General features: G+C 42.6%; 1 protein-coding gene across 1 annotated transcript in view; it reads right to left on the reverse strand.

Annotated features, from left to right (window-relative positions):
• Positions 1-27871, reverse strand: part of tmtopsa (teleost multiple tissue opsin a) — a 61014-nt gene that overhangs the window by 20914 nt on the left and 12229 nt on the right. The window contains exon 3 of the mRNA XM_070845359.1: positions 2516-2749. Coding sequence (XP_070701460.1) covers positions 2516-2749 — 234 coding nt within the window. The remainder of the gene's footprint in view (positions 1-2515; positions 2750-27871) is intronic.

Here is a 27871-nt window from a genome sequence, read left to right on the forward strand (position 1 = left end):
TCACCAGCATCAAAATATTACTTAAGGAGAGTGTCCAACTCTCTGATCTCTGCTGATCAACCGTACATATTCACCATTAACTGTGATTATTGATTTGGCTTAAAACTAATTATGGTTGCTCAACTTTTTGAGCAAAGTTCCTAGTTGTTGAGATGTGATGACCTCGACCCCTGCGGAGGATAACGTCCCGTAAGGCCTTCACCAACAATCTCACTCCAAACTAAGCTGAAAAGTTGGCCACCCCCAATAATACCTAGATGTTTCTGTTAACTTTGATATTTGCTCTTTCAGTCATGAATATTTTACAGAATAGTTGAGACACGTGCTTATCCACTTTCACTAGGAGAATTAGTTTGGATGAGTTAGTAAGAGGTCAGTTAAAAGGCTACAGCCAGCAGTCATTAAGCTTAGTTTAGCACAACGTAATCCACGTACCACCATCTCTACAGCTGATTAACACATCATATCTCATTTCTTTAATGAGCACAATAGCTGTAATGTGAAAATGACAATTCACTGTTTTAGTCTCTGCTTGTTGCTAAGCTAAAGCTAACTGACTTTAGCCTTTTACTTAAAAAAGACACGAGTGGCTGCAATCTTCTCATCTAATTTGTAATGTTATAAGTTATTATAATGGTTGATTTGAAGCCAAGTTTTCAAATATTAATATCATCCAAGTGTCACATAACAGATGAACGCACAAATAGAAAGTGTTTCATGTTCAGCAGTAATAGTGATCATAGTAGTAAGAAGGCTACGTGAACTGAAGTGAGCTAAGAGGGGCATGTGACATGAGCTCGTTGTCTCAGTTTTTATTTATCCCCTCACAGGCAACTCCAAATTAAAAAGTGTATACCAAAGTAGTAGAGCAAATAAATGCAGTCCCAGGCCACAGCCACCACCAAAAATAGGAGCTCCTAATTAAAGATGACTCCCAAAGTGATCCATCATATTGTCTGAAGTGGGCGTGGGTCAAGGTTAATTGAGACCTACGGTGAGTTTAATTATTAGCACTTTGGACAATGGGTGTCCTCATGATATTGGAAATAGTCCCTCTGGTTTGACAAGCAGACAGAAAGTACCAGGACGCTTTTGCATAAAACCACTTTGAGTAAGTAATTAAGGTCGCCCTGAAAATTCATAAGTTCCATAAAATCACTAAAGGCATTTTACTAAGATGCTGTGAGGGTAAACCCTTTGACCTTTTTGCCTTTAGCTACCGAAGAAGAACGAGCAAAAGACAGTGTTTTGTCACTGGACCTTGCGAGGTATTATTGAGCCAAATGATAAGCCAGTGTTTTACGTGTTAGTGAAGTCAATTCTAAGTAATCTTTATCGCACTTAACAGGTTAGAGGCGCATGCAATCTATCGTTAGAAGTGAGTGCAACTGTGATTACTGAAGTGCACATGTGCTGTATTAGGACAGGAGCTAAAGCGAAAGCCTTAGTCTAAACCATAGACTGCATGAAAGATGTGGATGTAGCTTCCAGGCGAATGCAAAAGTGCCTTAAACCTGCGTTCTCTCTAAAGGCCTGCAGGGGGCGACTGCTGGTTGCAAAAAGAAGTAATGAAGTCTATGAGAAACTGGGCCTAGTTCTCATTTGATTTATTACCCCAGTAAACAAAGAGTTTCCTAACGAGTTTATGGTCTCAATTGCTAGTTTCAAGTCTTCTTCAATGTAGCGTGATGTTCATTTAATAAATTAGGGTCCCATTTCGAGGAAAACTGATGACATGGATTGTAGACCAGGATGTGCTTTCGGGTGGTACGACCTTGTGACTAACTAATCAGAGGAGGTCTTCGTGGAATGAACATCACTTCTTCCTCCAAAAAAAACCAACAGCAGTCCACAAACCAACGACACATTTACGTCACGTTGGCTACATCTACTTCTTACATACAGTCTGTGGTCTACACACTTTGGCACGGAGGCAACCTTAGAGGCTTTATGCAGTGCCCTCAAATGGACCCCATAGCTTAGGGAAATATTTTTGAACAAACAATAAGTTGGAGACTTACGGTAGTTCATGTAACTGGGCACAGGAATTGGTCACATGAAAGACTTGGGTGAAGCAATTAAAGAATATATTAGATTTGTCCCGTGTGGCCTGAAATAGACAGAGAATGCAAACTTGGACACGATGTGTGACTCCTCTGTTCTCATTGAATTGTTTATCATTAAAAAAAATGAAACTGGACCAATAAGCTTGAGTGTTGTTCCTCAAAGCTGTAACAAATGGCTGGATTCAGATGTGAAAAACCACCTTCTTATTCATCATCTCGACACAAGAACATAATTCAGATTATTCAATGTCAAAAAAGCACCATTATTCTATCTGATAGGAACAGAAAACAGTGACTCATTTCCATTATATCAAACCGCAGTGAGAACAGTGGCGATGGCTGGCCTTAGTAGGCGAGATGACCTCCGCCTGCTGTATCGTGACAGCTAAAGTAAAAGGCACTGACCTCAGCCACAGACCTCCCTCCCCCCCTCCTTCCCTCCTCCTCACCTGTTTATTCATGAAGACATAGATGACTGGGTTGATGACCGTGCTTGTCTTGGCCAGGACCGATGGGATGATGCTCGCCACGGGCGTGACCAGTCCCGGCGGTCCGAATGTGGCCAGCAGGGCCATGATGCCGTACGGCAACCAGCACAATAGGTAGCAGATCACCATAATCACCACCATGAATAACACACGCTGCTCACGTTTCCTGCTCATCGACGCATTGATCCCGCTCACCTGGAGACACCACGGGAAAGAGAGGGAGAAGAGGAGGATGAGAAAAATGAATTATGAGCTGGCGATCTCCCGTGATGACGGTGTGTGTTCAGACGTATAGGTTTTCGACTCACTGCCACGAGGAGTCTGAATTTTCCCATACGGGACAGAGCCGTTAGCAGAGCGGGGAGGGAGGGAAGTAAAATGTGAGAGCGACAGCATGGGATGCAGGTCAGGCGGGGTGAAGTGGCAGATTGAAAGATGCACAGAGAAACACAGAGAGCAGCAAAGAGACAGAAGAGGCAGGGAAACTCATCTGAGCAACACCAGATGGACTGGCAGTGAGGAGAAGAATAAATGACTGAGACCACCTCATCATCCAGGATCATTGAATTCACTGGAAATCTTGACCTCAAACACAAATATTAAGTGGTGCAGCATCGACAAACAGGCACACTGATTTGTGACTGGAACATAAGAATACTTTTTTAGCCCTTTGACAGAGTCATGCTGACAGTTTCCCTCCCTCTGTTTTCAGTCTTCATGCTCAGCTGAACAAGGTGTCATACATATTTAGCATGCATATATAGAGACACAAGAACTGTATCAATCTAAATCTCTGCAAGGAAGCAAATCAGTGTTTTTCCCCAAAATGTCAGACTGTTTCATTAACTGCTGAGATCTAAATGCTTCAGCGTCATTAAAGTGGAGTCTGAACGGGCAGGAAACACAAGCAGTCAGATGATTGTACAGGGTTTTTAAACTAATTTTGGAAGAGAAAACAAATGAGATTGGTAAAATGGAAATAATGGCATTACACTATGAGATTTACAAACTACTAGGCTAATTCTAACCCTAACAACCGACCCAAAAATGAACTTTTTTCCCAATTGGGAACAAGTAGGCCTAAAGTTAGCTGTTTTTTTTTTTTTAAGTCTGAAATGTGTCCCTGAAAATAGCTCAAGTCAGCTCCTCTCTCTCTCTCTCTCTCTCTCTTTCACCTTTATATGAATACACTTGCAAACTGACAAACACCTTCACCCTCAACAAACTTTAGCAGTCTCCATTTGTGTCTCTGCCTGACGGCTGCATGTCAGCAGCTGTCACTCAATTTCGTCGCCAAGGAGACACACACTGACAGGGAACCACTGTCCAAAAGGGCTCCGGCGGTGACGGGTTTTCTTTTTCTTTTTCTTTTTTTATTATTATTTTAAGGGTGAAGTGAGTGTGTGAAGAAGCAGATATGCTGTGCACACAGCTACACACACTCTGTACAAGCAAATCACTCAAAACAGAAAATTAACATGGCAGCTCAAATGGAACAAAAAGACACTCCAAGGGTCCAGCGAATCACGAAGAACATTTGTTTCACTATCTCACTCGCTGCTCACTTCTTAATGAAACCTCCATATTGGCCTAAGACTGTATATATAGAGAGATATTTTCATTTTGGCGCACAATGCGAGGTGTATAAATCATATTTACGCAGGCTGTAAGGGTCTATAAAATGTGATACAGTGACTTTAAACCTAAACCTTCCTTTGCATTGTTCAGTTCACATTATACTGGCTGGCTGTAAACTGAATGCATGCATACATACATATATATACACAGACACACATACATACTACATACATACGTATACATGCACACACACACACACACACACACACACACACACACACCGACCACCAGACAGGCAGTGTGTTTGCACTACTGCCACAATATGACACACAGCAAGCAAATGTTTTTCCATTGAGGCAGACTAATCAAGCCATGCCAGTGATTGACAGACACAATTAGCTTATTTACCTCCAAGGGGTTTCCACAACTCTACTAACAGGCATTTCTGGTGTGTTCATGGAAAACATTTTCAAACTCTTAAGTGTTCTCTTTTGTTCTTTAGTTCCTTTCAGGCAAACCTTGTCATGGTTTGTTAGGAATGTTTTGACAATGGGTGCTTGATTTCACGCAGACGTACACAAAAGCAATCTTCTCACGTCAAGTCAACAAACGTCAGTTGAAATGACAAACATCGCCATCAGATCCTATCAGCCGTAGCTGGCTAATTAAGCTAATGTCAGCTCCAAGAGTTTGTTTAAAGAGTCGCCTGTGGTCGGCTTTTCAATATTTCATCCTGACTCCTGTGAAAGGGGACTGAGACATACACTTGATGATCTTATGCTATAAAATGTCCCAAGCAGAGAGTCAGCATCCTCACCAGCTGAGGATCTATATGCAAGTGTGGAACTAGTGAGTCGTAATATTAAGTATATGATAATATAAGTATGATGAAGAAAAATGTAATATCAGGCTGTTTGATATAAAACACTTTGGTTGGAAGTAGTAGTAGAAGTAAGGTGGTTATGAGATTTATGTTTCATTATTCATATTTTCAAACACCATTTTTCACTTTTAATGTTGCAAGAGAAAAGGCTTTATGGGATAAGAACCAACCAAATGTGTTTGGCAAATGAAATGAAGCAAAATTCTGTCTCTGGGGGTGTTGATGCGTAAACACTGAACCCCCACAAAATGTAAAAATGCTTCTCATCATATGATTGGACCAACGCTGTTTGGGGGAGGGGTTTATTGAGCAGTCCATCACACCGAGGCCACTGGGTCTAACTGAATGTGTTTCCCTTCTCTCATCAAACTTGGCAGGACAACAGCAGCACAAGAAGTTCAATAAACAAGCTCCTGAGGAAACAATTAGAGTTTTGCTTCATGTGCTTGCACTAGGCATAAAGTCAAACACACCAAGCACAAAAATAACTTTGGATTCCAACAACACCTAATATATCCATAAACTGCAAGGCATTCCTGCCAAGAGCTCAGTGAGCATTCAGTGACATTCAGCTCTTATGACACATTGGATAAGCTGTCCAAGGGGTCTTCTTGCCGTGTTTTGTTGAGAATTCATACCTGGGTAACTGAGAAGTGTCACCTGTCATTTTAGCCCAGAAAAGTTACAGCTGACTGACAGTCTGACTCGGTTGCCACCCTGCAGACTTTTCCACTTTGTCAGTTCTGGAGAATAGGTGGTTAATAGCTTCAGTCTTGGCTCTGATTAAATAAATGAAGTGGCAGAAATCACAGACAAATTGAGGAAATGGAGAGTAAGTGCTGAATGATTGCAATCAAAGGCTGGGTGGCTGGTGAAAGGAGCTAGCTTACTAATTGACTGCCCTTACAGAGAAACTGTTTCATATGCTAAACAGCAATCCCCAAAGCCCTATAATTAATATTTATGCGTTGCGTCCATGTGACAGCACATATCTGTAGCAGCCTTTTGTCAAAACGTTGAAGACTACAAGCCTGGTAATAAGCATCAACATTACAGGAGGTTTTTGATGATGGATGACTTGATTTTGCACTACGCAGGCAGGGGACAGAGAATAGCAGCCCTGTTTCTTTTTTAGCTCAACATCATGACAGTTTGAAATAGAGTTGTAGATTACGGTAGTAATGTGGTCCAGTGCGATGCTGATGCTCACAGAGTGAGGCTAGACAGGTGGGAGAGAATTAGTCAAGAACTTATTTGATGGGAAGTCTTTGTCAAGAGAGAATATCCTCGCAGCCTCCAGCCTTGATTAAATTGAATATCCGATGGCTAATTTTTCCCCTGCGACAACAGAAGGAGCATTGTCCCCTGATGAGTCCCTAGCGTGCTGTCACTTATTCAGACAGATCATCCAGTGTGCCTCAATATTAAAATCGGCTTTGACGCAAACTAAAAGGAACAGACTGGAAATAGAATAAAGATTAAAGTGTGTGTGCAGATAATGGCTTTGGACTTCATCATGTGTGTCTGTGTTTGCTTCCACTCTCATTTTGTCCATTTTTCCAACCATCAGTAATTTGATTAATCAGACTAATTCTTCTTGTTTTTCCAAGAAGTAGTCCAGTGTACGGCAGTATCACGTATTTAACGTTAGGTAATGTATCCAAACATGGCGGCCGACTCCTTCTCATGAAAGCTGCTCACTCTGTATGTAAGTGTGAGGAGGGAAATAATATCCTCCTTGACCCAGTGGTTCAAATTATGAACGTGTCCATTACAGCTGTTTTGCCGCCGTTTCTCCTGTGCTGACACCAACTGCGTCATGTGACCTGCAATTTAGCCACTACACTAAAATCAGGCTTATTTTGTTCTATTTGTAATGCATTCTGGGTGTTTGGGGACATTTTTTTGATCAGAAAGTCAACAATTCATGACACTGCGCCTTTCTTACTGACCAAGGTCTGCTGCCAGGAATGTAAAGAAGCGTGACATGTTTTTAAATCAGGTTAACATTTCAATATACAGTATACAGATCTCCTTTATCAGTTGTCCTCTGCTGTATTTCTACAGCTACGTGAGTATGCTTGTCTGAACAGGGAAGATGTGTGTGACAGTGATTGCAGGTTGGGTTTAGTGGGTTGTGCCTCTTCATGCCTGCCTAAATGCTGGCACGCCTGTTCGCTTTCTGCTCCACAGACGTCTTGCTCTTCATGATGACACTGAAGTTGACATTAAGAACCTGCTTTCAATACGTGTCAGCCATGCCGACCCTCCGTGGGGGAAAACGACAGTCACTCTCTGATCTCGCGCTGTCGCACTGACATCTACTGTAGACGTTTCCTGTCCGTGGGCAAAGCCATCTATTCTAATCACAGCATGTCACATGCAAGAGGATGCACAGTGGTGTGTGAAGAGAGGGAGACGCATCAGCTGGGTTGTGTGCTGTCACCGTTACACTTTTACTGTAGGCATTTAGCTGTTCATACTTCACGTGTCCAGGATCTTACAATTAGTGAACAATAAAACCAGTTCCCGTTCAAGCCCCTGACAGTGTAGCAGGCTGTCTTGGAAGACACGTTGTTTTGCTTTCCTGAATGGAGGTTACTCCTCACTGGACAGAAACGAAGCCAAAAGAAGGGATGACCAGGTCATCTCACCGAGGGGAATGTAGCAGGTAGTGGACCAATTTAGAGCCCTATGCTTCAGACCGCAGCCCCAGTATTATTATATTCAAGGAGGAAATAGTCAACAGACATGCAAGTATTGGGGAAATCATGGATGAGTTCCTGTGTAAAAGAATATTTCAGCAGTTTGGTGCAGTTGGTGTTGCAGTGGTCAGTGCAGGGGATGATTAAAGTTTGAGCAAAGAGCTGAGCAGAGTCCTGGGTGAGGGAAACTCAGACTTGATGGATTGTTTTGGAGAGCGAACCCCCACACTTGGCTGCATTGTGGGCTTTGTATGATGGCTCTTTGTCTAGAATCAAGTCAGGGCTCCTGCGAGCTTCAGACAGGAGTCGTTATACTCTTGTCAGCGGTGATGGAAAGGTCTAGTGGAGGGGGAAAAGTGCCGCAGAGTCCTAACACCCATCCCATCCATTTTTTAGTATTGTTAGTTTTCAAGGAGAATAGTTCACACCCCATATTTGACACACATTGAATTATACACAGAGGAAAGCTGTAACAAAAAAAAAGGCAGAAATTAAACAATGGTTCTTGTTTCTTTCAGCAGTCTCATTCATCTTAATTTTGAAGTATTTTCTTTCCATGAGTTCAAGCAATGGAATACAGAAAGGGAAATACTAAGGTGAACATTTATATTGGTTCTAATTTGCCAGACAAGCTAAACCAAACACTAGCAAGTTTGGAACTTGCCTATTGTTCTTTCAAGGGTCACAAGGAAACATATTTGTATTGCAATATATTTCCCCTAAAGCTGGCCATCACTGTCTCCTCAAAAATATCTCTAGAGAAGAAAAATATTCTGTACAGTCTTCGCTCTCCACCGTTCTACTCAGTACTTGTATTAGTTCAGCTTCAACTGCTTTCATTTTCCACTTTATAACTGACAGTTCAACTGATTTCATCGCTGACACTTCAGCTGCACACTGTAAGTGACACTTCAAACCGTTTCAAGTCTTTGAACAAAAAAAACGACACACCTATTTTCAGCACTTACACTTCAGCTGACACTTAAAGTGAGACTACTTTGAGTTTATACTGTACGATTGAACTAGCATACATTTCTTTCCTGACTTCCACGTCAACCGCCTCTGCCAGCTCAGTTGATCATTACTCTTTAACTAACTCCTCGCCTCCTTTCAGCGCTTGAACTTAAAATTAATAAACAGCTCCTTTAAGCTCTGTATACTTTATTGAGGGCTTACATTCAGCTTAATGCAGCGCTTTAGTTACACTACACTTGATCTGAAATGTAAACTTCTCTCATCACCACCGTTGTACTGTAACTGCCATTTGAACTTCTTTCAGATTTGCTTTTTGTCTACAGCTTCAACTGCAAACTTTCAGTATCAAATGCAAAATTTCACCGTTTCAGCTCACACTATGCACATTTCCTTCAGAACTAAATACATCAAAATAAAGTGCTCAGGAACTATTCAATCAAACTAATCTATCTAAATCCGACAAAGTAGCGTGTTAAGTAGCAAATCTGTATTTCTGTCACGTTGTGCTGTTATGGATCAAACAAGAATTTTTTTAGAACTAGATAATCCTTATTTTATGGTGGGCAGGAAACAATGAGAACAACAGCAGTTGTCTCAAACTATGGGCTTGGGTGTAATAGCCAGTGTGGTGCTTGCATTTGTGGTTCTGTGGTAGTCCTCTCTGAATGACACGCTGGTGGGATCAGCTTATTACTGGTGAACGGACCTGCGAGCAGCTCGTTAAGGTTAAATAGGCTCTGAACCAGCATTCTTTCAGCCAGTCCTCTGCCAAGGCAGATTTTGAGATTGGAATTACATTGTATTATGCTGTTATAATTGCATCATGTTTTTTAACGATGCAGATTAGCATAAAGATATTTTAATCTGAGTCACAATGGAAACACTCATCTGTTCTACCTTCGCACCTTTTTTTAACTTTGTTAGCTAAAGCTGACTGAGGGCAAAGCGTAAATCTGTGTTTGATACCAGGCCAGCAGGCATGTGTGGGATCCCCAGTGTGGAGGATAAGTCACCTCCAGCATGTTCCAAACACACACTAAATTGGTCTGCAGGTGGACGGAGGAGGCAGACTGACAGCCATGTTGGCACAGTGTTCAGGCGAGGCAGAAATCAATCAACACAACTCTGACCGTGTTTCCATTTCAGACAGAGAAAGACGGCCATTAAATACTAAACTTTCTGTCCACACACGCTCATTGTTCCCGCTCATGGTTCTGCTTTGTAATAAGATCTCCACTCTTTCACTTCCATCCTCGCATCTGTCCAAGTCCAGATGATTTCCCTTTCTCTGCATTATCCCTGAGCCAAATGTAGCTGTGCTCATTTACTGATATCTATAATTATATCACAAAAACAGCAGAAAGCTTCACATATTCAACACAAAACGTGCTTTCTAGTCCCTGAGTTGCTCACAGATAACAGAGACAAAAGAACTTTTTTCATAATGACTGCTGGTGACCCAGAATTCGACCACAATCAGACCAGATGCGGCCCCGCCATAACACACAAACACTCTAGCACACTCTAAATGTTCTTAATTAATCCACATAATCAGTTAATTTGAAGTCTTCAGGTCGCCTAACTGGATTACACGGTTGGAGCAGGGCAGCTGCCAGACTGGCTCAGCCCTGTGAGGCTGGAGGCAGTCAGCACCTCCTGCTCCTTCCCCAGCTGCTGCCTGCCCCCCCCACACCCACAGCAGCACCAGACACCGGCTATTAGAGTGTGAGATTGGCGGTGGCGGCGAAGCGACAAAAAGCAGGTGGTATTAGCTAGACGTGGGGGTGAGAACAGACATAGGAAAATATAGGGGGGAGTGGAGAGAGTGAGATATAGTGATGGAGGGTTGTTTGTGAGGTAAAAATGCACAGGGGGTGAGAAGGTACTGACTCATGTGAGTACACTTGTTAATGGCAAATTAGCAGAGAGGATGTGACGCTGTGGTGCATTTGAGTGCAAGTTTCCCCTCTCCTGCTTTCATCTTTCTGTCCTCACTTTGGGAATGTGTTGTGGGAGTTGATCCAACGCTGTAATCAGCAGGTGAGGCTTCCAGCTTGGCCAGTGTTCACCTGGCTGGACAGAAATGTGTGGCTGCTGCAGCTATGCTTGCCAAACCAGCTAGACAAACATGCATACACCTCCTTTTTAAAAAAAAATCAATAAGACAGATAATAATAAGAACAAATAAATACTAAATTAACAGTAAAATATAAGGTCACAGAAGTCGTGTAAGTGCTGCACAAGCTGTAACAAATAACCTTCTCTGGCTGTCTACTTTAAGGGCACATGTCCTTTGAGACTGTACGGAAAATGAAGACCCAAGCCAAGTCATTTGAAGCAATTAGTATCTTCCATGCCAGGAATTTTTTTTTCTCGCAAGAACGCACTGTCAACACTCGTGAAGCTCCTGGGAGAGGTGAGCCGGAGCGGCTTTGCAACACTGCACCGCCTCAACCAGCACAGAAAGATTAGAGGCAATTTTCTGGGTGAATTTAGTGTAAATTCTGACTCCGTATCTCCTTCTATCTTTTACAGAAACCTTTTCCCATTTTCAAGTCTGTAAGTCAGCTGCGTCTAACTTTGAATAGCTGAGAGCAGAAAAACTTATCTTGTGACTGTTGAATGGGACTAAAGTTATGTGGGCAGGAGCACAATAAGGAGATATATGATCACTGCAGCAAGTTCATTTAATGAGGAGGAAACTTCTAAACTTCTAACGCCATGGCTCCGGCTCCTCATCCTCACGAAAACTCATTCTCATAACTTGACAGCTTTAAGTTTTTTTTTTCTCTAAACATTTATTTAATGTGAGCGCGTCATGCGTCGCTTTCAAAACACCCCAAGCTTTTGGCTTCTAACTGAAAGCCAAGTCTTTACAAGACCCTCAGTACAGGGATTGTAAATGTAATAAAATTCCTCTTCAGGCGCCGCTGTAATAGCTGAATATTCACAAGTTTAAAAAGTAAAGCCTCGTTGGTGCTCGTTTGGAAAATTCTTCCATATAATTTTTTTTTCCCCCCGTTGGCAGATCTGTGACAGCTGAAACTGCAACACAATATCAAAGCCCTGGCATCAGAACATGAACGCCCCTGAAAGCTACATCCTCACCCATCTGATCACACTTTTCGTCCTTCCATCATCTCACCCCTCCTCACTCTGCCAGAGGGGAGGGGGGGGGGGGAGAGTGCAGTCACAGAGACGAGACGTTCAACTAATGCTGAGAGTCACATTAAAACATGCCAGTGATTGTTCAAGTGACATCTCCGCTCTGAAATTACTCATTTGAAGTGGGTGAGAGGGTCGGGGGGAGGGGGGCTCTTGAAGCCAATCGGCTGTATACAACTCCAGACTTATGCTGGTGGTGCTTTGGGGCACACACACACACACACACACACACACACACACACACACAGGTTGTACAAAAATATATACTTGCATGTTCACAACCACCCTGCATGCAAATATATTCTCCAGAACCCCCGTATATCAAAATAGACACCCAGATATCAAAATACAAGCAGAAGGCAGTTGACTCAAACACAGTTTTTACATTTAAACACACACCCACAACAAAAACAATCTGACGGCACACACACAAACACAAATCGCCCACCAGGGGAAAAGACACAGGCAGAGCACTTTCGCCTGGTTTGTTTTGCCTCAGCATTCCAGCTCCTGACTCGGCCTGGATGTTCTGCCAGTTCGCAGGTTGTTGGCGGCTAAACATGATTGATCGCAGGATTTGTGTCTGCTGCATTAGTCCTGTACGCCACCAGCCTCCTGTGGCCTGCCAAACACTACACCTGCCTGTCGCCCATCAAAGGCCCTCTCTCAGCAAGATTCCTCAACGCTCCACTGGGTCGCTTTACAAACACTCGTGCCCCCCCCACCACCCTCCTCCTCCTCCTCCCTGCCTTTTCCACGTCCCTTCCCTCCACCTGTTCCATCGACACTTCGAGGTGTCTGCAAGGTCGCGCCAAAAAAGGAGCATGATTGTAGCTTTTATTGAATGAGGGGTGAGTCAAGTCAATCTGTTGAGCGCAGGGGAATAAGCATCACCGGCTGCTTTCTGCAGACAAACAACTTGTTCAGGGGGGAATCAGGAATCGAATTGAGGAGGTGAGGCTGTGTCGGGCTGCGAGGGGAATTCAGCAGCGGATGCAGTGAACACGCGTGTGTGCGCGTTACACCGAGAGTGCTGGGACATTCATTTTCACTTGGCATAATAACACTCCGAGGACGGAGGGAGAGGCAGGTACTGTACGAGCACTGTGGAATTGACTTGTTGAATTGTACACCTAAAAAGGGCTTCTTTTCACAGTTAGATTGCTTTTGGTAACGTCTGGACATCCTGCCTCTTGTGCTGCATCCTTGGAGCTCTAAAGGGACTCAAGATTGAGAAGAAGGGGGGAAAAAAAAAAACCAGGGGACTGATGTTCTCATTCACTGTCAGAAGTCTTGATAAAGTTCCCCAAATACAGAGAGCAAAATGAATTATATCCTCTGACTGTGAGCAAGGTGTCAGATGTGAGTTCATAGCAGCCCCTTCACAGGCCTGCTTTCAGCAAACACAAGCTGACATCAAGGTTGCCTCATATCCTGGTCCTAAACTAGAAGTACAAACCTCTACCTCTGCTCAACTGAGGAAAAGCACCCCCGAAATACAAATTTAATATAAGGACAAATAAAAACCTTCAACGGCTCAGCTGACAGTGAGTGTTTTAGTCCAACTTGTTTGATGGGTTTGCTCTGAGAGATCCTCTGTAGGTGTCAGTAACACTCAAACTCCCAGAAGGCTTTGGGACATATGCACACTCATACATTAATTTAATAAAGTAGGGAAATTGCTCAACAATGAGGGCCTTACATTGTGTCCATCTATGTAGTATAACAGTGTCACACCACTGTTGTATCACAGTATTCAAGTTGCATACGCGGCCAGTGTGTGAATGCGAAAAACTGGCATCGGTGAGGAATAAATGAGGCAGGATTTCTGGAAAGTTCAAGCTTTCTCTGACACTGCAGAGGCGTCTCCTTGTGACTTGTTACATCTACTTTGGCACACAAACAGCCAAAAACACACAATGCGGGGGAGTATCGAGACATAATGACCTCAGTGAGTTTTTAAGATGGAGCTCTCAAGGAGTCCAGTTCAGTGGTCGTGCCCCTTAGCACCCAATTAACACAGTGTTTCCAGCGTCACGACGGAAAAACCAAAATAGCAAAAGGGCACATATATGATTAGGATCTTACTTGAATATGCAAAATATACACTGTGAGTGTGGTTAGAAAGGTTAAATGAACATTCTGGGCATTTAGCATGACACTCTCATACTGTTTAAGTACACACAAGAGACTAGATTGATCTAAAGAAAGATCGGTCACATCTTCAGCGCTGTATTTTAGGGTAGTATGCTCAACTACAACTCCCATAATGCCTGTCTAAGGCTTATTTTCATGGACTTTAGAAAGCTTACACAAAGAGTAGGCGTTATTTACAGTTAGTAACTTCATGGCAAGTAAACTGGTAAAACTGGTGGAGTGTCCCTTTAACCTTTATTATACAGTGAAACTCTTGCAGACTTCCATGTGCCACATGCTGTGAACACACACACACACACACACTCACACACACACACACACACACACGCCCGCCCACGTGTACACAAGCACCTACACACACAGTCGAAGTAAGACTGTTTGTCACGTCCATTTGACAAACAGTTGGCTGCAGGGGGCTAACAGCTCATCGCTCAGTGTGTCCTGGAACTGCCTAAAACACACACACACACACACACACACACACACACACACACACACACACACACACACACACACACACACACACACACACACACACACACACACACACACACACACATTGATTCACACACCTTACCAGAAGGATTCCCCTCCGTATGGTTTTAAACACATTCAGTATGAATATTATTGATTGGCCCAGTATGGCTCCAGTTTAATGTATCAGGGGGACATTAAATTCCAACAGGTAATTAATTATGCACATGAATATTTAACCTGATATAGTGGAAGAAAAAAGCAATTAGCCAAGGTGCTACACTACAGATGTGGAGATCGGCATATTCTGCAACCTCAGGGTCACAAAAGATTTTCAGTGTTGGTAGTTTCTGTATGTCCTCTTCACTGCAAAAGCCGCCGTACAGTCGCCATTATTGTATCACGCCCACCTCTGCTCTTGTACCACTCTGTTATCATCATTCACGTGGACCAGGACAAGTTGCATTGTTTATAGACCCGCTGTCCGCTAATCGCATCACACCGTGGTTGTTATTGAAAGTCAGGGGCGGCGTTCATACACTCCCATCTAATCTCATCTCTTATCTAGAATCGGTTTGAACGGAGCTAAACGTTTCCCCTCGAGTCGTATTCACCAAAAGCCCCCTGAGAGCAACCTTTGCAAATAGAAGTGAGAGACCTCCACAGCTAAAAGAGGAGGGGCCAGGTAGACCCTGCTGCCGTGAATGACATTATGTTTCATGGATGAATGAACCTACGGTGACTGGTGAAAAGGTGACCTGACTGTGTCAGTGAATGTGACAGCAAATACACAGGAGTGCATTATCTTTATATATTTTATAAAAGGCAGATACTACATGAAGTTAATGGTTATATTGTATGCACACCTTTTCACTTATTTCAGACTTAAAAGCTTTCAACACTAAATGCTTTGTGAAATCCTCTTAGTCAAAAACTAGGGAGTCTTAAACGTCCAAGTGACTTCCTCTTCATTTTTAGGGCTTTCTCCTGACTCAGGCAGTCAGGAGCTACTTTTAGACTTCTGTGCTGTTTTGTGAATAGGACCCCAGATATTTCACCAACAGGTCAGTTAACGTGGCTGCCAACTACAATCTAGTTAAACTTTACATACTGTACAGCTTTGCAGACAATATACTCCATACAAATGGAGGAAAAGGTGGAGCAATAAGTAAGCAAGTAAACTTTTGTAAAGCAGATGTCACAATGCGCAATAACTGACAAAAAAATACATAGAGAAGATAAAGAGAAACTAAGAAATAAAGTAAAACTAATTAAGTCTAAACAGGTGGGGCTTTGGTGTCTCATGGTGTCCACATTCTGAGACTTTAAAGGCAGAGTCTTCTTAAGTTTTATGTTTTCAAAGAACAACCTGCAGCAAATCCTGATCAGAGGAGGAAACCTACTGGTGGTAAAACACAGATCTCTAATGTGGCACTAGGCAGGTGCCTGGCCATGCAGGGCTTCGCCAAGGTGACTCCCAGCGGTGGTGATAACAATGTGAAGTCCACCTGAACAGTGTTTGTCTGAAGATTAGACGGAAACCTTATCTACTGTTCGCTGCACAAAATGTAAAATTGAAACTGATTGGTTATAATTACAAACTGGTTCCTTTTAAAAAAAAAAAATAGACAAAGTTTGATGGAAAAGAGACTTTGAATAGAAATCAAATGAGAGCCTTCATGATGCAGGCAAAGTTTAAAGCTTCAGTTACTATAGTTACTATAGTTTGGGTAGGGTAGTACTGGTATGGCGGGGTAGTATTCATACACATGTAAAGAATTACAGATGTAGTGGTATAAATACACATGTAGAGGAGTACTCGTCGTATAAAGGCAGTAAGGGAAGTGACCTTTCTCCTGCCCAGCATTCAGATGTCAAACTTTCGAAGTAACCAGCTGCACTAAAACTCAAAGATGTGACTTTGTCCAACTTGGACTTAAGTCAGTATCTTCATAAGCCTACAGCGCTAATCAGGGAAGGCCAGGGAACATGTGAACACGGGAAAATAGGTCAGGAAGAACCCAATCAAAGCGATAATATATCTGCGGCCACTGCTCCATTTCCAATACAGAATTCTCAAGAGGTGTGTAAGATTTATATCCTTAGGAGAAACACAAACTGGGCCGGGACAAGCACATCCTGCCGTGACAGCGGGCAGCCATCCTCAATAAACCTGTGGCCTGCGAAACATGGCAAAGTATGGCGGCTGTAATTTCAAGGAACGCATCGCTGTTCTTCGCTGCTTTAATGAAAGAATCAGTGTGAGTGTACGTGTCTCAGCCAACGGTGAAAAGCTGCTATATCCCGCAGACAGATGGCTGCAGAGGCTGGCAGTGCCAGACGAGAGGCTGCCTCACATTCGGATACTCCAATTAGGCCATGGCTTACTGGGTCAGGACAGGCGGTGAGCCCAGGATATGAGCAAAGAGTGAAACAATGGCCACATACAGACAGAGCAGAGCCTTTTCTCATAAACACGTGCAAACATAAAAATTAGATTAAGGCTTCTCATTTTTAGCTAACTATTGGCAACTATACATTTTGTCAGATGATAGCCATGGCCTGAGGGCTTTTATCATCTACATTGACGTAACTGAGTTGGCCAAATTAGATCTTTGGTCATTGTCTTCATGCTAGTGTCTGTACCTTCTAGGGTCAAACAAAGACCCCTTCTTAAGAAGACACTTCATCGTAACAAAAAAAAAAAAAGATGACAAGCTGACTGTGATGTCCGAGAGAGCAACAGAATGGTGAGCCTTGGAAGCAACACAAGAAAGACATATCATGTTTTGATTTAATGAGATCACCTTACGTCATTTTCAGGCATATCTATAATAAGACAGCCTCGAGCTGTGTCCCAATTGCGGGCTTCCTCCTTCAAAGTCCACATTTCATGATTGGACTGTCGCATCTCAAAGGTCCGTCCAGATGCAGATGCTTGTTGCCAAAACAATCAGTAATATCAACAGATAAGAATACTGATACTGGATTCCTCTCCAAAACTCTGGGTTATGTTCTTCTTTTTCTTCTGAGTTTTATGGCAATTGGCATCCATAGACATTGCATTACTGCCAACCACTGGTCTGTAACAGTTTCACAGTTCAGGCTATTTATAGTGTCGACCCAAAGTGACTCCATTCATGATAGTGTCCATTCTAAAACACAGAGCCAGTTGTCTGTGTTTGTGCAAAGCCTTTCCTCAGTGCTATATCTAGCTCTTCTCCAACGTTCAGGAATTCTCTGGCAGCATCTAGCACCAACTTAATGCTTCCCAACTTCCTTCCCTTGAATTTCAGCTGCACAGTGTTTGACCGTGGCACTGAATGCCACCCTTTCATCCTTACCATTCGTCTGGCTGTGCAAAGGGCTACTTCCTGCAGTGCCACTGAATGTTGAAATTGGACGTAAATTGTGAGGCGTTGAATCACCTGACGTTAATATAATTGCTAAGATACTGGACTTTGCATAAATTTTGACACCTAATTTTGATTTAGTTGTAGTCTTTAGTCAGTTGTTGGTTGTTAGTTTGGTCTGGTTTTAGTTTCAGGCAACAGAAACTAAAAACATTTGTCTTTTTTTTTCATTAGGGGAAAATTGTGGTCTAATTTCTGTCCAGTATTTTTAACTTTTATGTCTTCTAAGCATTTTGAGGGTTCATGAGTACGGTCACCATGGTTACAGGTGTTGTTCTCGGCTATTACGATTGTAAAAAAGGCACTGTTCACACATGCATTTTGACTGTTTGAGCAGCCACTGTACCTGTGCTCTCCAACGCAGAGCAGCTGATCATTCAGAGGCTGAATTCATTCACTCACTGGGTTTAGCTTGAGAGGAGAAACTAAAACATTGGATAACATTGTGATATTTACATCTTAGGGGGAAGATTTATTGGTTGAGTGTCAAAATTAATCCCAAAACTGGGGCCTTCCAACATCTAGAAAGCTATCTCACTTAATTTAATGTTAGCGTTACATCTACAGCACTTGATAATGTTACATTAACCAACCTTTTATAAATGTTATCATACTGTCTGCATGTTCTCTTAGTTTGTTCAGGGGTGGTTTGCTGCAGTGTCTTGCCTAATTCTCAGTGGGTTGTAGCCGAATCAATTCCATAAAAATGTCTCTTCTAACAACTGAAGTATATTGGTGAAGAGTAACTTCTGATGTCCTTCAACCCAACAATGTGTGCAGATGTTCACGCAGCGGGGGCAGGTCAGAAAATATCACCATCAGGGTCACATATTCATATAAGATGCCAACAGTGATAGCTGACATAAGACAGACCATAAAGTTTTTATCGAAGGCTAGTGACGCATGCCTTCTTGCCTCTTGGCTCTGAATGTTGCCAAGAGGACGTAAATTACGTCGTCCTTGAGAATCACCCAATAATATTTTACCCAAGAGTGGGCTGATTCTGTCGTAGTGTTTTCAGGAAATTCTCCAGAGCTCTACTTTGACTGCATTTAATTGAGGTTCACAGCTTTTCAGTAACTTTGCACATTGATTTCCCCTCGAGATGCCGACATGAAAGCTATTAAAGTGGTAAAACTGGGGTTGATATTATCAGATCTTTGTGTCCCAGTTTGCGTTGGGAATTGCAAGATGCACATTCACTGGACAGTAATTGGCATTTTGATGGCAGCCATCGAAAACTTTTTCTCCTAACAGAGGCTTATGGCTCAAATATCAATAATTAACATAGTCATAATAAATCATTAAATCACTTTCGCCCATGTGGTAGATGTGGTTCAAGTTACTGGGTCAGCAACACACACAAGAAAGCCTTTGTTTTAGTTGGAATAATATGGACATTTGAGATTTGCGGGTCAATAAAGTAAGTCGTCCTCTCTCTGCAAGTGACTGATTGCACCTACAGTAAGTCTAAGCTCATGTAAGTGAACGTGTGTTGATGTAACTAAAAATATGGCTTACAGTGTCAATTAAAAATGAATGAAGGATTTTCACATGGGACTTGAGATAAAGAAAGCTTTTAGTATATTACAGCTACACTTAAATACCACCAACCTCAAATAACCCTCTATTGCGCTACCTAGCTCTTCTAAAATATATACTATTATTCTGGCAGTTATTAAAAGCATTAGCTCTTTCAAATCTATTATCAGTTTTAATAACTGGATTAAAATAAATGGCCCTAGGCCTGCCATCAAATGAGCACATCTCAATTGTGAATTAAACTAATGATACATCTTCCTGCCAGTTTTAGAGGAGCTTCAAAGTGTATCCCTGCTTTTAAAGCCTCGTTCACTAAAAAGAAGCACATGCTTTCAGTGTAAATTACTCAAGTGCAACACACACTCATCTGAGTAAATACAGGGCAAAGATGAAGTGTAATTACGGTGTTGGTTACACTCAGATGCCCCATTTCATAAGTAGAGTTCGGTGAAAGAACGGGCACAGTTTGTTTAGATGTCTCAGAATGGGGCCGAAACAAAGACATGCAGGTCTGAAAGTGATGAGTAGGAACCCCCAGAGTGGCCATAGAGAAAAGAAAATATCCACTGAGGTAACATTTTACTAAACTGAGTGCAATTTAATGTGCACAAGATACAATCTGTGGCCATGCTTTGATTTATTTGTGCACACAAGAAAACAATTCGTTCCCACTTTTTGATTGATTTGTGTGCATGAGATAAGTGTGTACACAGAGAGCCGGCACCGCACACCATTTCTCCACAGACCACAGACCAAGTACAGTCTGTCCTCAGCTCTTACATAGACATCCCTGACTCTGTGAGAGCCACACCAGCACGGTTGTACGTAATGCGCTCTACGGAGGCTTCTGCTCAGCCTTTTTGGCTGAAGCCCATCGCCCCCTGAGAGCACTCTGACTTGGCTCGTCTGTATGCAGGACATCAAATAACTGTACACCCACTTTCAGTGCTGCTGGGGTTGGGTCGCTCACAGCACTCTCTCAAGCAGGACTGAATAATAGGCTCACAGAAAGGGCGAGTGAGCGGACGTGTCCGGATGGCCGGTAAGAACTTTATGGTGTTTTTGGCTGTCCACCACGGCCCACCGACACAGCAAATGGGATTTGTCCCAGTACACCAGGAGGCCAGTAGGCCACACCACTGAGGACAAGCTGAGCCTGTGCTGCCGACGTTTGTGTGGGAACACTCTCTGAGGCAACCGGTGGTGGGGCCTCCACAGATGAGAGCTTGAGCATCGGCCAGGTCTTACACTAAGTGTGTAATATAGTATTTATGCAAACAAATAAGCAGAAATACATGCTGTAATGCAATTTGTGCACATTTGTTTGCATGTCAATGAGTTTCCTTTAATTAAATTTTATGAAAAGCAATTAGATTAGAACCATGGATTGGATTGAACCATGTGCGCACTTTGCTGTGGAGAGAGACAGAATAAAATAGACTACAGGAAATGCTCTTATTTGCTTGCTAGCCAAGAGTTGGATGAGGAGACTGATGCCACTCTCATGTCTAAGAGTGAGCTAAAGGTGAAGCTGCAGCTTATAGGAAGGCTCTGTCCAAAGTTAACTACCAACCACCACCTTTGAAGCTAAATAATTAACATGCAATCACTGTTTATTTCAGTTTAATTTAATCATAATTAAAATTACTGTCTTTGTACCGACTGCTGGTAATGTACATACAAGGTCATGCCGATGATGCACAGATAGCGTATCAGGTGCAGAGTGTAATTAAGAACATGCTCTCTTGAGCTGGCTCCTTTGTTAAATGGCCGGGTTTGGAAGCATGTGCTTCTCAATATAGTATGCAGTGGTAATCGCTGACATTAGTCTAAATTCCCCCAAAAAACTTTGACTCTGACTTTGAATTATTCATGTGCATGAGATTTATACTTACAAAGGATTTAAATGTGACATGGCTGGTGATAGAGAGCAAGTTAATGACATATTTTCTGAGCTCAGTTCAAGGCTGGACCTGCTGTTGATGAAATTAAAGCTTATTTGACAGGTTTGCATGTCTGAAATTCAAAACTATTCCCCCATTGTCCTTTCAAATAAACCTGTGAACATACTAAATAGGACAGAAGGTTCAGGGAGCCGAATGAGACGACGTACAATGCTACAAGGCTGCCACTTTTGCTAAATATGTTGTATGATATTGACAAAATGGTCAGGGTGGTTGCTAGGATGTCCTGGGCCTCCTAACATAAAAATGGACACATTGATGAGCTGAGGGTAATATAGCTGTCTCTTTGATCCATGTGAGTGCCACTTTGCCTCTGAACGTCAGCTAGCATATGCTGGTCCTCACAGGCTGTGGTTTTTCTGCCAGAATGTCCACATTGGAGCATGTTTAAACATAATGAAACTGTATTGTACTTACAGATAGGCATGTTATCCATTTTTACAGCTGAAACCGTAAAAAAAACAACCTCTCCCTCCGTCCTAATGGATTTTGCTTGGCTGCACTTTTGACCATAAACTGTGGGAAGTGTTCCTCAGTGAGGTCATCAAGTATCAGCAGGGTCTAATTAATGGAGTCTCACAGCTTGGATGTAAGTGCAGGCTGTGTGTGTTCTCAGTGTGTCCACAGATCGGTGGTAAGGGTTTGGCAGAAGTCAAGGATCCCAGGGCTGAAGTATTTAAAAGGTGCTGACCTGTACCTGCAGGTACTGCTACCTGCAGCCCTCATCAGGGCTACATAGTGGTATCAGGAACATAATATTTTACTCAGGTGTTGGTGTGTATTATCCAGTGTGTTCTCCTTGTTGTTTCAAACATTTCTAGCACACTTAAACTCACTGAAGCATTGTATTTTGTGACAGCTATTTAAAAAAAGATGATGTAGTTTTGTACATTCAGTAAACGTGTTAACTGTGACTGCTCGATGGACTGCATGTGAGGAAAACTTAAGATTTTTAAGATGGACAACATCCTGTCATGTTAGCATGCAAACATTAGTATTTAGTGCAGCACAGCAGAGCTGCTAGCATGGCCGTAGATGTGTGTTTTCCATCCCTAATGCGAGGCGCAGGCGGTGGAAATACTACTTCTGTGATTCTGACCTTAAAGATTATGTCCACTTTACGTCTCACTAGAAGGTATTATGTCTCATCATCAAAAGTGGTCGCTTCATCATCGCTTGTTCCGCTTTCCATCCATCTGTAAAAACTCAGGATAAAGACTTTGGCTTTGCATCCCTGAAACTATTCTGCCCTCTTTGCACTCTCTTCCCGGTAATGATTAACAAGACAAACCCTTTCAATAATGCTTCTCGACAGCAGGTCACAGAGCCACTGAGCAGGTAGAACAATCTGTGCAATCTGTCCGTGGAAATGATGAGGTTCACTCCAAACAGATCTCTGACCAAAGAAAATCTCCAAAGAATCCACCTCTCACTTACGGTTTGTTTTCTTGGCTCCAAAGCTTAATAGAAAAGTGAACTATATTTGTCATTTTTCTCTGAAAGAAGTTCGCTTATTCGGTGTGTGGGTTCGGAGGGAACACGTGACCGAGCACATGCACATCATTCAGAACAAAGGCTTCCCAACTCATTGTGCTTTGCTTGGTTTGTATGCACAAGTAACTACTTGCTATCAGATGTCAACATCTGTCTCATTGTTATACAAAAACAACACTTTACGGGCTGCTTTCTGGAGAGGTGATGAGGGATGGAGATGGGATGGAAGCGATAATGGCACAGAGACAACCAAGGTGAAAAAGATGGATGATAATGGCACCGTGATAGGAAAAGGACATGCAAAGAAGGCACAAGGAAAGCTGAGAGTTGGAGAAAGACAATGAGAGAGAGAGAGAGAGCTCAGAGAAGCGCGAGAACGCAAGGAGCAGTCACTGGAGAAAATGAAATGAGCCGTCGCACGGCGTGTGTGTGCTCACAGACTCAGAAAAGTGAGGCCACTGACAGGGACAATCAGAACGTGAACATGTGGAGATGTTAGTGAGAATAAAGAGCGCACACACATGCACGCAAGATGAGCACAACAGTCCAAAGATGTGTTAAAAGAGGGAAGCAGAGTTGGATATGGATGCTCAGAGCGCAGAGGGAACAAAGAGAACAAAAAATAAGTAAAAAATCAAGGAGCCAGCTTGACAATGAGACAAGAAGAGGCTGTGTAGTACAATACAGTGAGAACAAGAGCTTCATCCTGGAGCCAATCTGATGGAGAACTAATTTGTGTTTTAAGCGTGCCGCCTCGACAGCAGCGCAGCAGCCGTGCCTTTCAACATCTCGCCACTAACCCCACAAAGCTTGCATTAAGCACGAGTGCTCGCAGTTTTCACTCCGAGGTTTGCCAAGAAGTGTTTTCTCTCTGTCAGTTTTGTGCGTATTGAGTGTGGTGAGTTATTATTTGCTCTAGTTTTCGTGGCGAGGAGCATCAGCTGCCTTAATGTGACCAAAGAAATAAACACACGCACACACACAAGTTTGTAGCAGCAGCAGACTTTCCACATGACCAGCAGATTTTGTTTTGTAATGTGTGACCAAACACACAGAGCTGGTATCAGTCTTATGATGCTGGTCCTTGAGGTTTGACAAGCCTGTCATAGGGGAGGATTGGAGAATTATGCCCCATGACTGTTAAATCATTCAAATGTGAGGGAGGAACATCACTTCACATATCTTTGGATCTTCGCTCACAGACAGATGCAGCCTATGATGTCACAAGGTATGAGTAAGCATCTCGAAAATGTTGAGAGAGTCGGAGAAACTTTCCTGCACTGTCACACTTTCTGCCAGTTTTTCAGCATTAGTAATATTAAGGCTGCAGCCAGAGTTTTGAGTGTTGTTCAACCAAAAGCCCAAAGAAATGTAGCTTACTGTGGTAAAAAACAAGAAAAAGATTTCAATTAAGGTCTCATCAAAATAGTCGCTGACTAATTTTTGTTTGGCTAATTGCTAAATGGCCTATTAGTTTTGTCTCTAAAGCAACGTTTGTGAGGAAATATATTTTGCAAAGATTTGCAAATTTGAATTTGACCTTGATGTCCCCTCAGTGGATTTATCTTTTTTTAAGTCCTCCAGTTGCATTAAACAAAAGCAGACGTGAACAATGCTGCAGCAAAATAGCCACTCCCCCTCACCGGCCTCCCACCCATGCATTGTTCCCACGGTGTTTAAGAAAATGCAATAGCAATATGCTTCTCTCAAGAAATAGGTAGAGAAAGGTTTTTACGGTACCTTTTGTGGGTGCCAGCAAAGTAGGTGGAGGCACAAGTGTAATTTCTTAATCCACACTGCACCACCTAATTTGCATAGTATTTCCCCTCCGGTGCTCTCCCGGTGTCACATCATTGCAGTTCATGGAGGTACCAAATAGGGAAAAGGTGGGGAAAAAAATCTGCTAATGGCCACCGAAGTTACCTCATGTAGTGGCCAGTGCAAGGTCACTACATCTGATGAGATCCAGCTCCAGATTAGGACCCCAGCAGCCACAGTCTGCCACTCTCACCCTCTTGTTCTTCCTTTCATCTCTGTGCCTCCTTCACTTCCTCTTGATATCTTCCTCTGCTCTGATTCCTCACATAATGAATTCAGACCAAGGGTAAAGATGTTGAGACAAGGGAGGGAACCGCTGGTTATCTAACCAAAGTGTGTGTGTACGCATATTTTATCCTCTTTTATTTGTTGTTGTTTTCATCCAAATTAAATCAAGAGGACGCAGTTTATTCATGTCACTCTCTTGCAGCAGTATCTTGATGGCATCTTTGTTGCTATGGCTAATTGAAGGAATGATACTGCAGCAGAGGGTCTTTGGTCTTAGGAAATCTAATAACTTTGATGAACTGCGATGGGTTGAATCATTAATCATCAGAGGCAAGAGTCATCACGTTAACCACTAAGTCCTCAGGCAACAAGCAATAGATTAGCAGTTAACCAAAATTGAAAAATATGTGTCTAAATTCATTGTTGATTTCATCCGAGGTATCAAGTGAGACACAAATAATGTGAAATCATGCATTTTCTTTTTTTGGTTCAAAGCTTCGGTTCATATAAATGGCCCAGCTCTCATGTGCACAGCTCATGATGTGTCCCTGTGGTGTAAAAACCAGTGTTTTACTAGTGTCTCATGATGTTTTCTGCCTCATTAGGCCTTTGATATACCATCGAAATTACAGGCATAATAAAAGTGGGAAGAGAAGCACAGTAGGCAGTTCAGCATTGCACAGCATTTTTTTGGTGTGAAAAAATAAAAAGTGACCTGCTCAGACAGTTCGGTAATTCATAGTGCAAGGTGCAAGCAACTTTTGTGCAATTTGTGTCTCTTAAAAATGCGATGTTGGACCTGAATATGCGCCCCCCAGTTCACAACGCAGCCTGATTATGTACAGTGTGTCTTACATCTCTGGGATGACCAGCCAAATGGAGAGACTAAGGAATGTATGAATGTGGAAATGTGTCCATACACTTAGCAGCTTCGGTGTTTAATCACTGTTCAAATGTAGAATACTGGGAACTTTTCCCAATGCCAAAGTGAAACAGACAGACATAAAGTACATAATAACTTTCTGGTGTCTGATATGTTGCACTGCCAGGAACTGAAGTGAAACATTGCACAAGACGAAACTATATTCTGCCACAGCCCGAAGATGCCTGGGGCCTGTTGACCTCCTGTGACCTCCTTCAACCCTTCAGCAGGCCGACTCTTTCTGCCGCTGTTGAAACTAAGATGTTGAAGGTACGATCAAAGCACACAAATTGTCCTGCTGCCACAACCATCAGGCTTCGTGTCCTCTCCCACCATCTGAGGAAGGGAAGACCCCACTGATTTCCTTTATTATAGATTTAAATGACCTGAATGTGGCTAACGTCTTTTAGTGCAGCTGCTTTCTTAATGAGGGACGGTAGCGGTACAAGCTCCAGGACCTGACTTCAGACTTGGAAGCTGTGTGTTTTGCTGTATTTTGGGCTGTTTGGCTGTTATTTGGTGATTAACCTGCTGAACTTGGTGTTAGCATGTTGTGCAGCTAATGTGGCCCCCCCCTTCGGTGGACCGTGCCCGCTCCGTCTTGTGGAAGCTGACCAATTAGAGCAGATAAAGAGACAGAGCGTTCAGAAAGAGGGTGAAAAGAGCAGTATGTTTGTTTTTTTTTTAACATTACAGGATGTAAATATATCCTAATAGGTCTCATTTAATCTAAAACAAATGACAGTTTTGAATGCCCACATGTTTTCATTATACCAGGAAACATTCAAAGCATGTGATCTGAGCACTTGTGATCAGTTATATGTTGATGTTTTGGTTTATGAGTGTGTGAGTGACTTGTACAGTATAAAGAAATGTCTGGGCTCATGGGAGTGTCGGTGTGTGTAAAGGTCAAGGAGCCCAGCAGTGCCTGCAAGAGCAGTAAAGCTGAGGCCACAGTTCTTATACCCTCAACAGATGGTGTTGCAGTAATATATTATGTGAGCGTGCTGTAATTAATTTGCATGTATTAGATTCGTATCATATGCTTGTTTTGGATAGCTTATGTTGACAAGTAAAATAAGAGGGAACACATTTGCTAATTGTGCTTAATTTAGTGTCAGTTGAATTCTTCAGTTTATACTGATGCATGAAACTTAATTATCTTGATACTGGCAGGGTAATAGTTGAATGAAGCTTTATAGATAACTCGCTGCCAATAGTGCCATGAAAGTAGAGCAGTAGAACTCACATGATAGTAGTAGTTATTAGTATTATCCTTGCAGACATATAGAGTGATCATTCAGTATCCAACATATTAACACTGCTGAGACAGAAACCAGCAGACTGGCACAGAGCTCATTTGCTTCTACATGCTGCTGTAGGATGTTCCCTGACTGAGGTGCCTGTGATCTCTTACAGCTCCTGTCCGAAAGAAGGACCAACAAAAAGAGACGACATCGTTGGCAGACACTTACAAGCAGAGATGGCCCTATTCTTCCATGTTTTGGGTTCGAAATGACAAGTGGGTACTAAAACGTTTGGAGTTGGTCCAGTAGATCCACGTCACAGACAGCCAAGAAGGGGTGGCAAGTGAGCTTCAGTGGCTGTAATGTAGTCCTTTGGGGTATTTGTGCCCAATCAATACATATTCACTAAAAGTGTTTTGCCAATGACAGGCTCAGATTGTTATTTGTGGTGTCTAATGACATTTCAGAAATTATCCTTCACTTGTCACTTGGTTCAACATCACCAGCCTCTATTGACAAAAACAGTAGTTTTAATTGGAAGTTGCTGGTCTACCGCTGTCTCAATCAGTTTATTTGTTTGTGTTATTGCGCGACTTTGGCGTTTTAAATGATTAGTTTGGATCCAACACAATACTTTTCGTGATAATTCAAACAAACGAACCAATCAAGGCAGCCGTAGAGCAACTCCTGTGATGTGTGAAGTAAAATTACTGTTTCTGTCAGTGGAGTTTGGTCTGCTTGAATAGCACAAT

The sequence above is a fragment of the Pempheris klunzingeri genome, chromosome 15, assembly GCF_042242105.1.
Source record: "Pempheris klunzingeri isolate RE-2024b chromosome 15, fPemKlu1.hap1, whole genome shotgun sequence".
NCBI lineage: Eukaryota > Metazoa > Chordata > Actinopteri > Acropomatiformes > Pempheridae > Pempheris > Pempheris klunzingeri.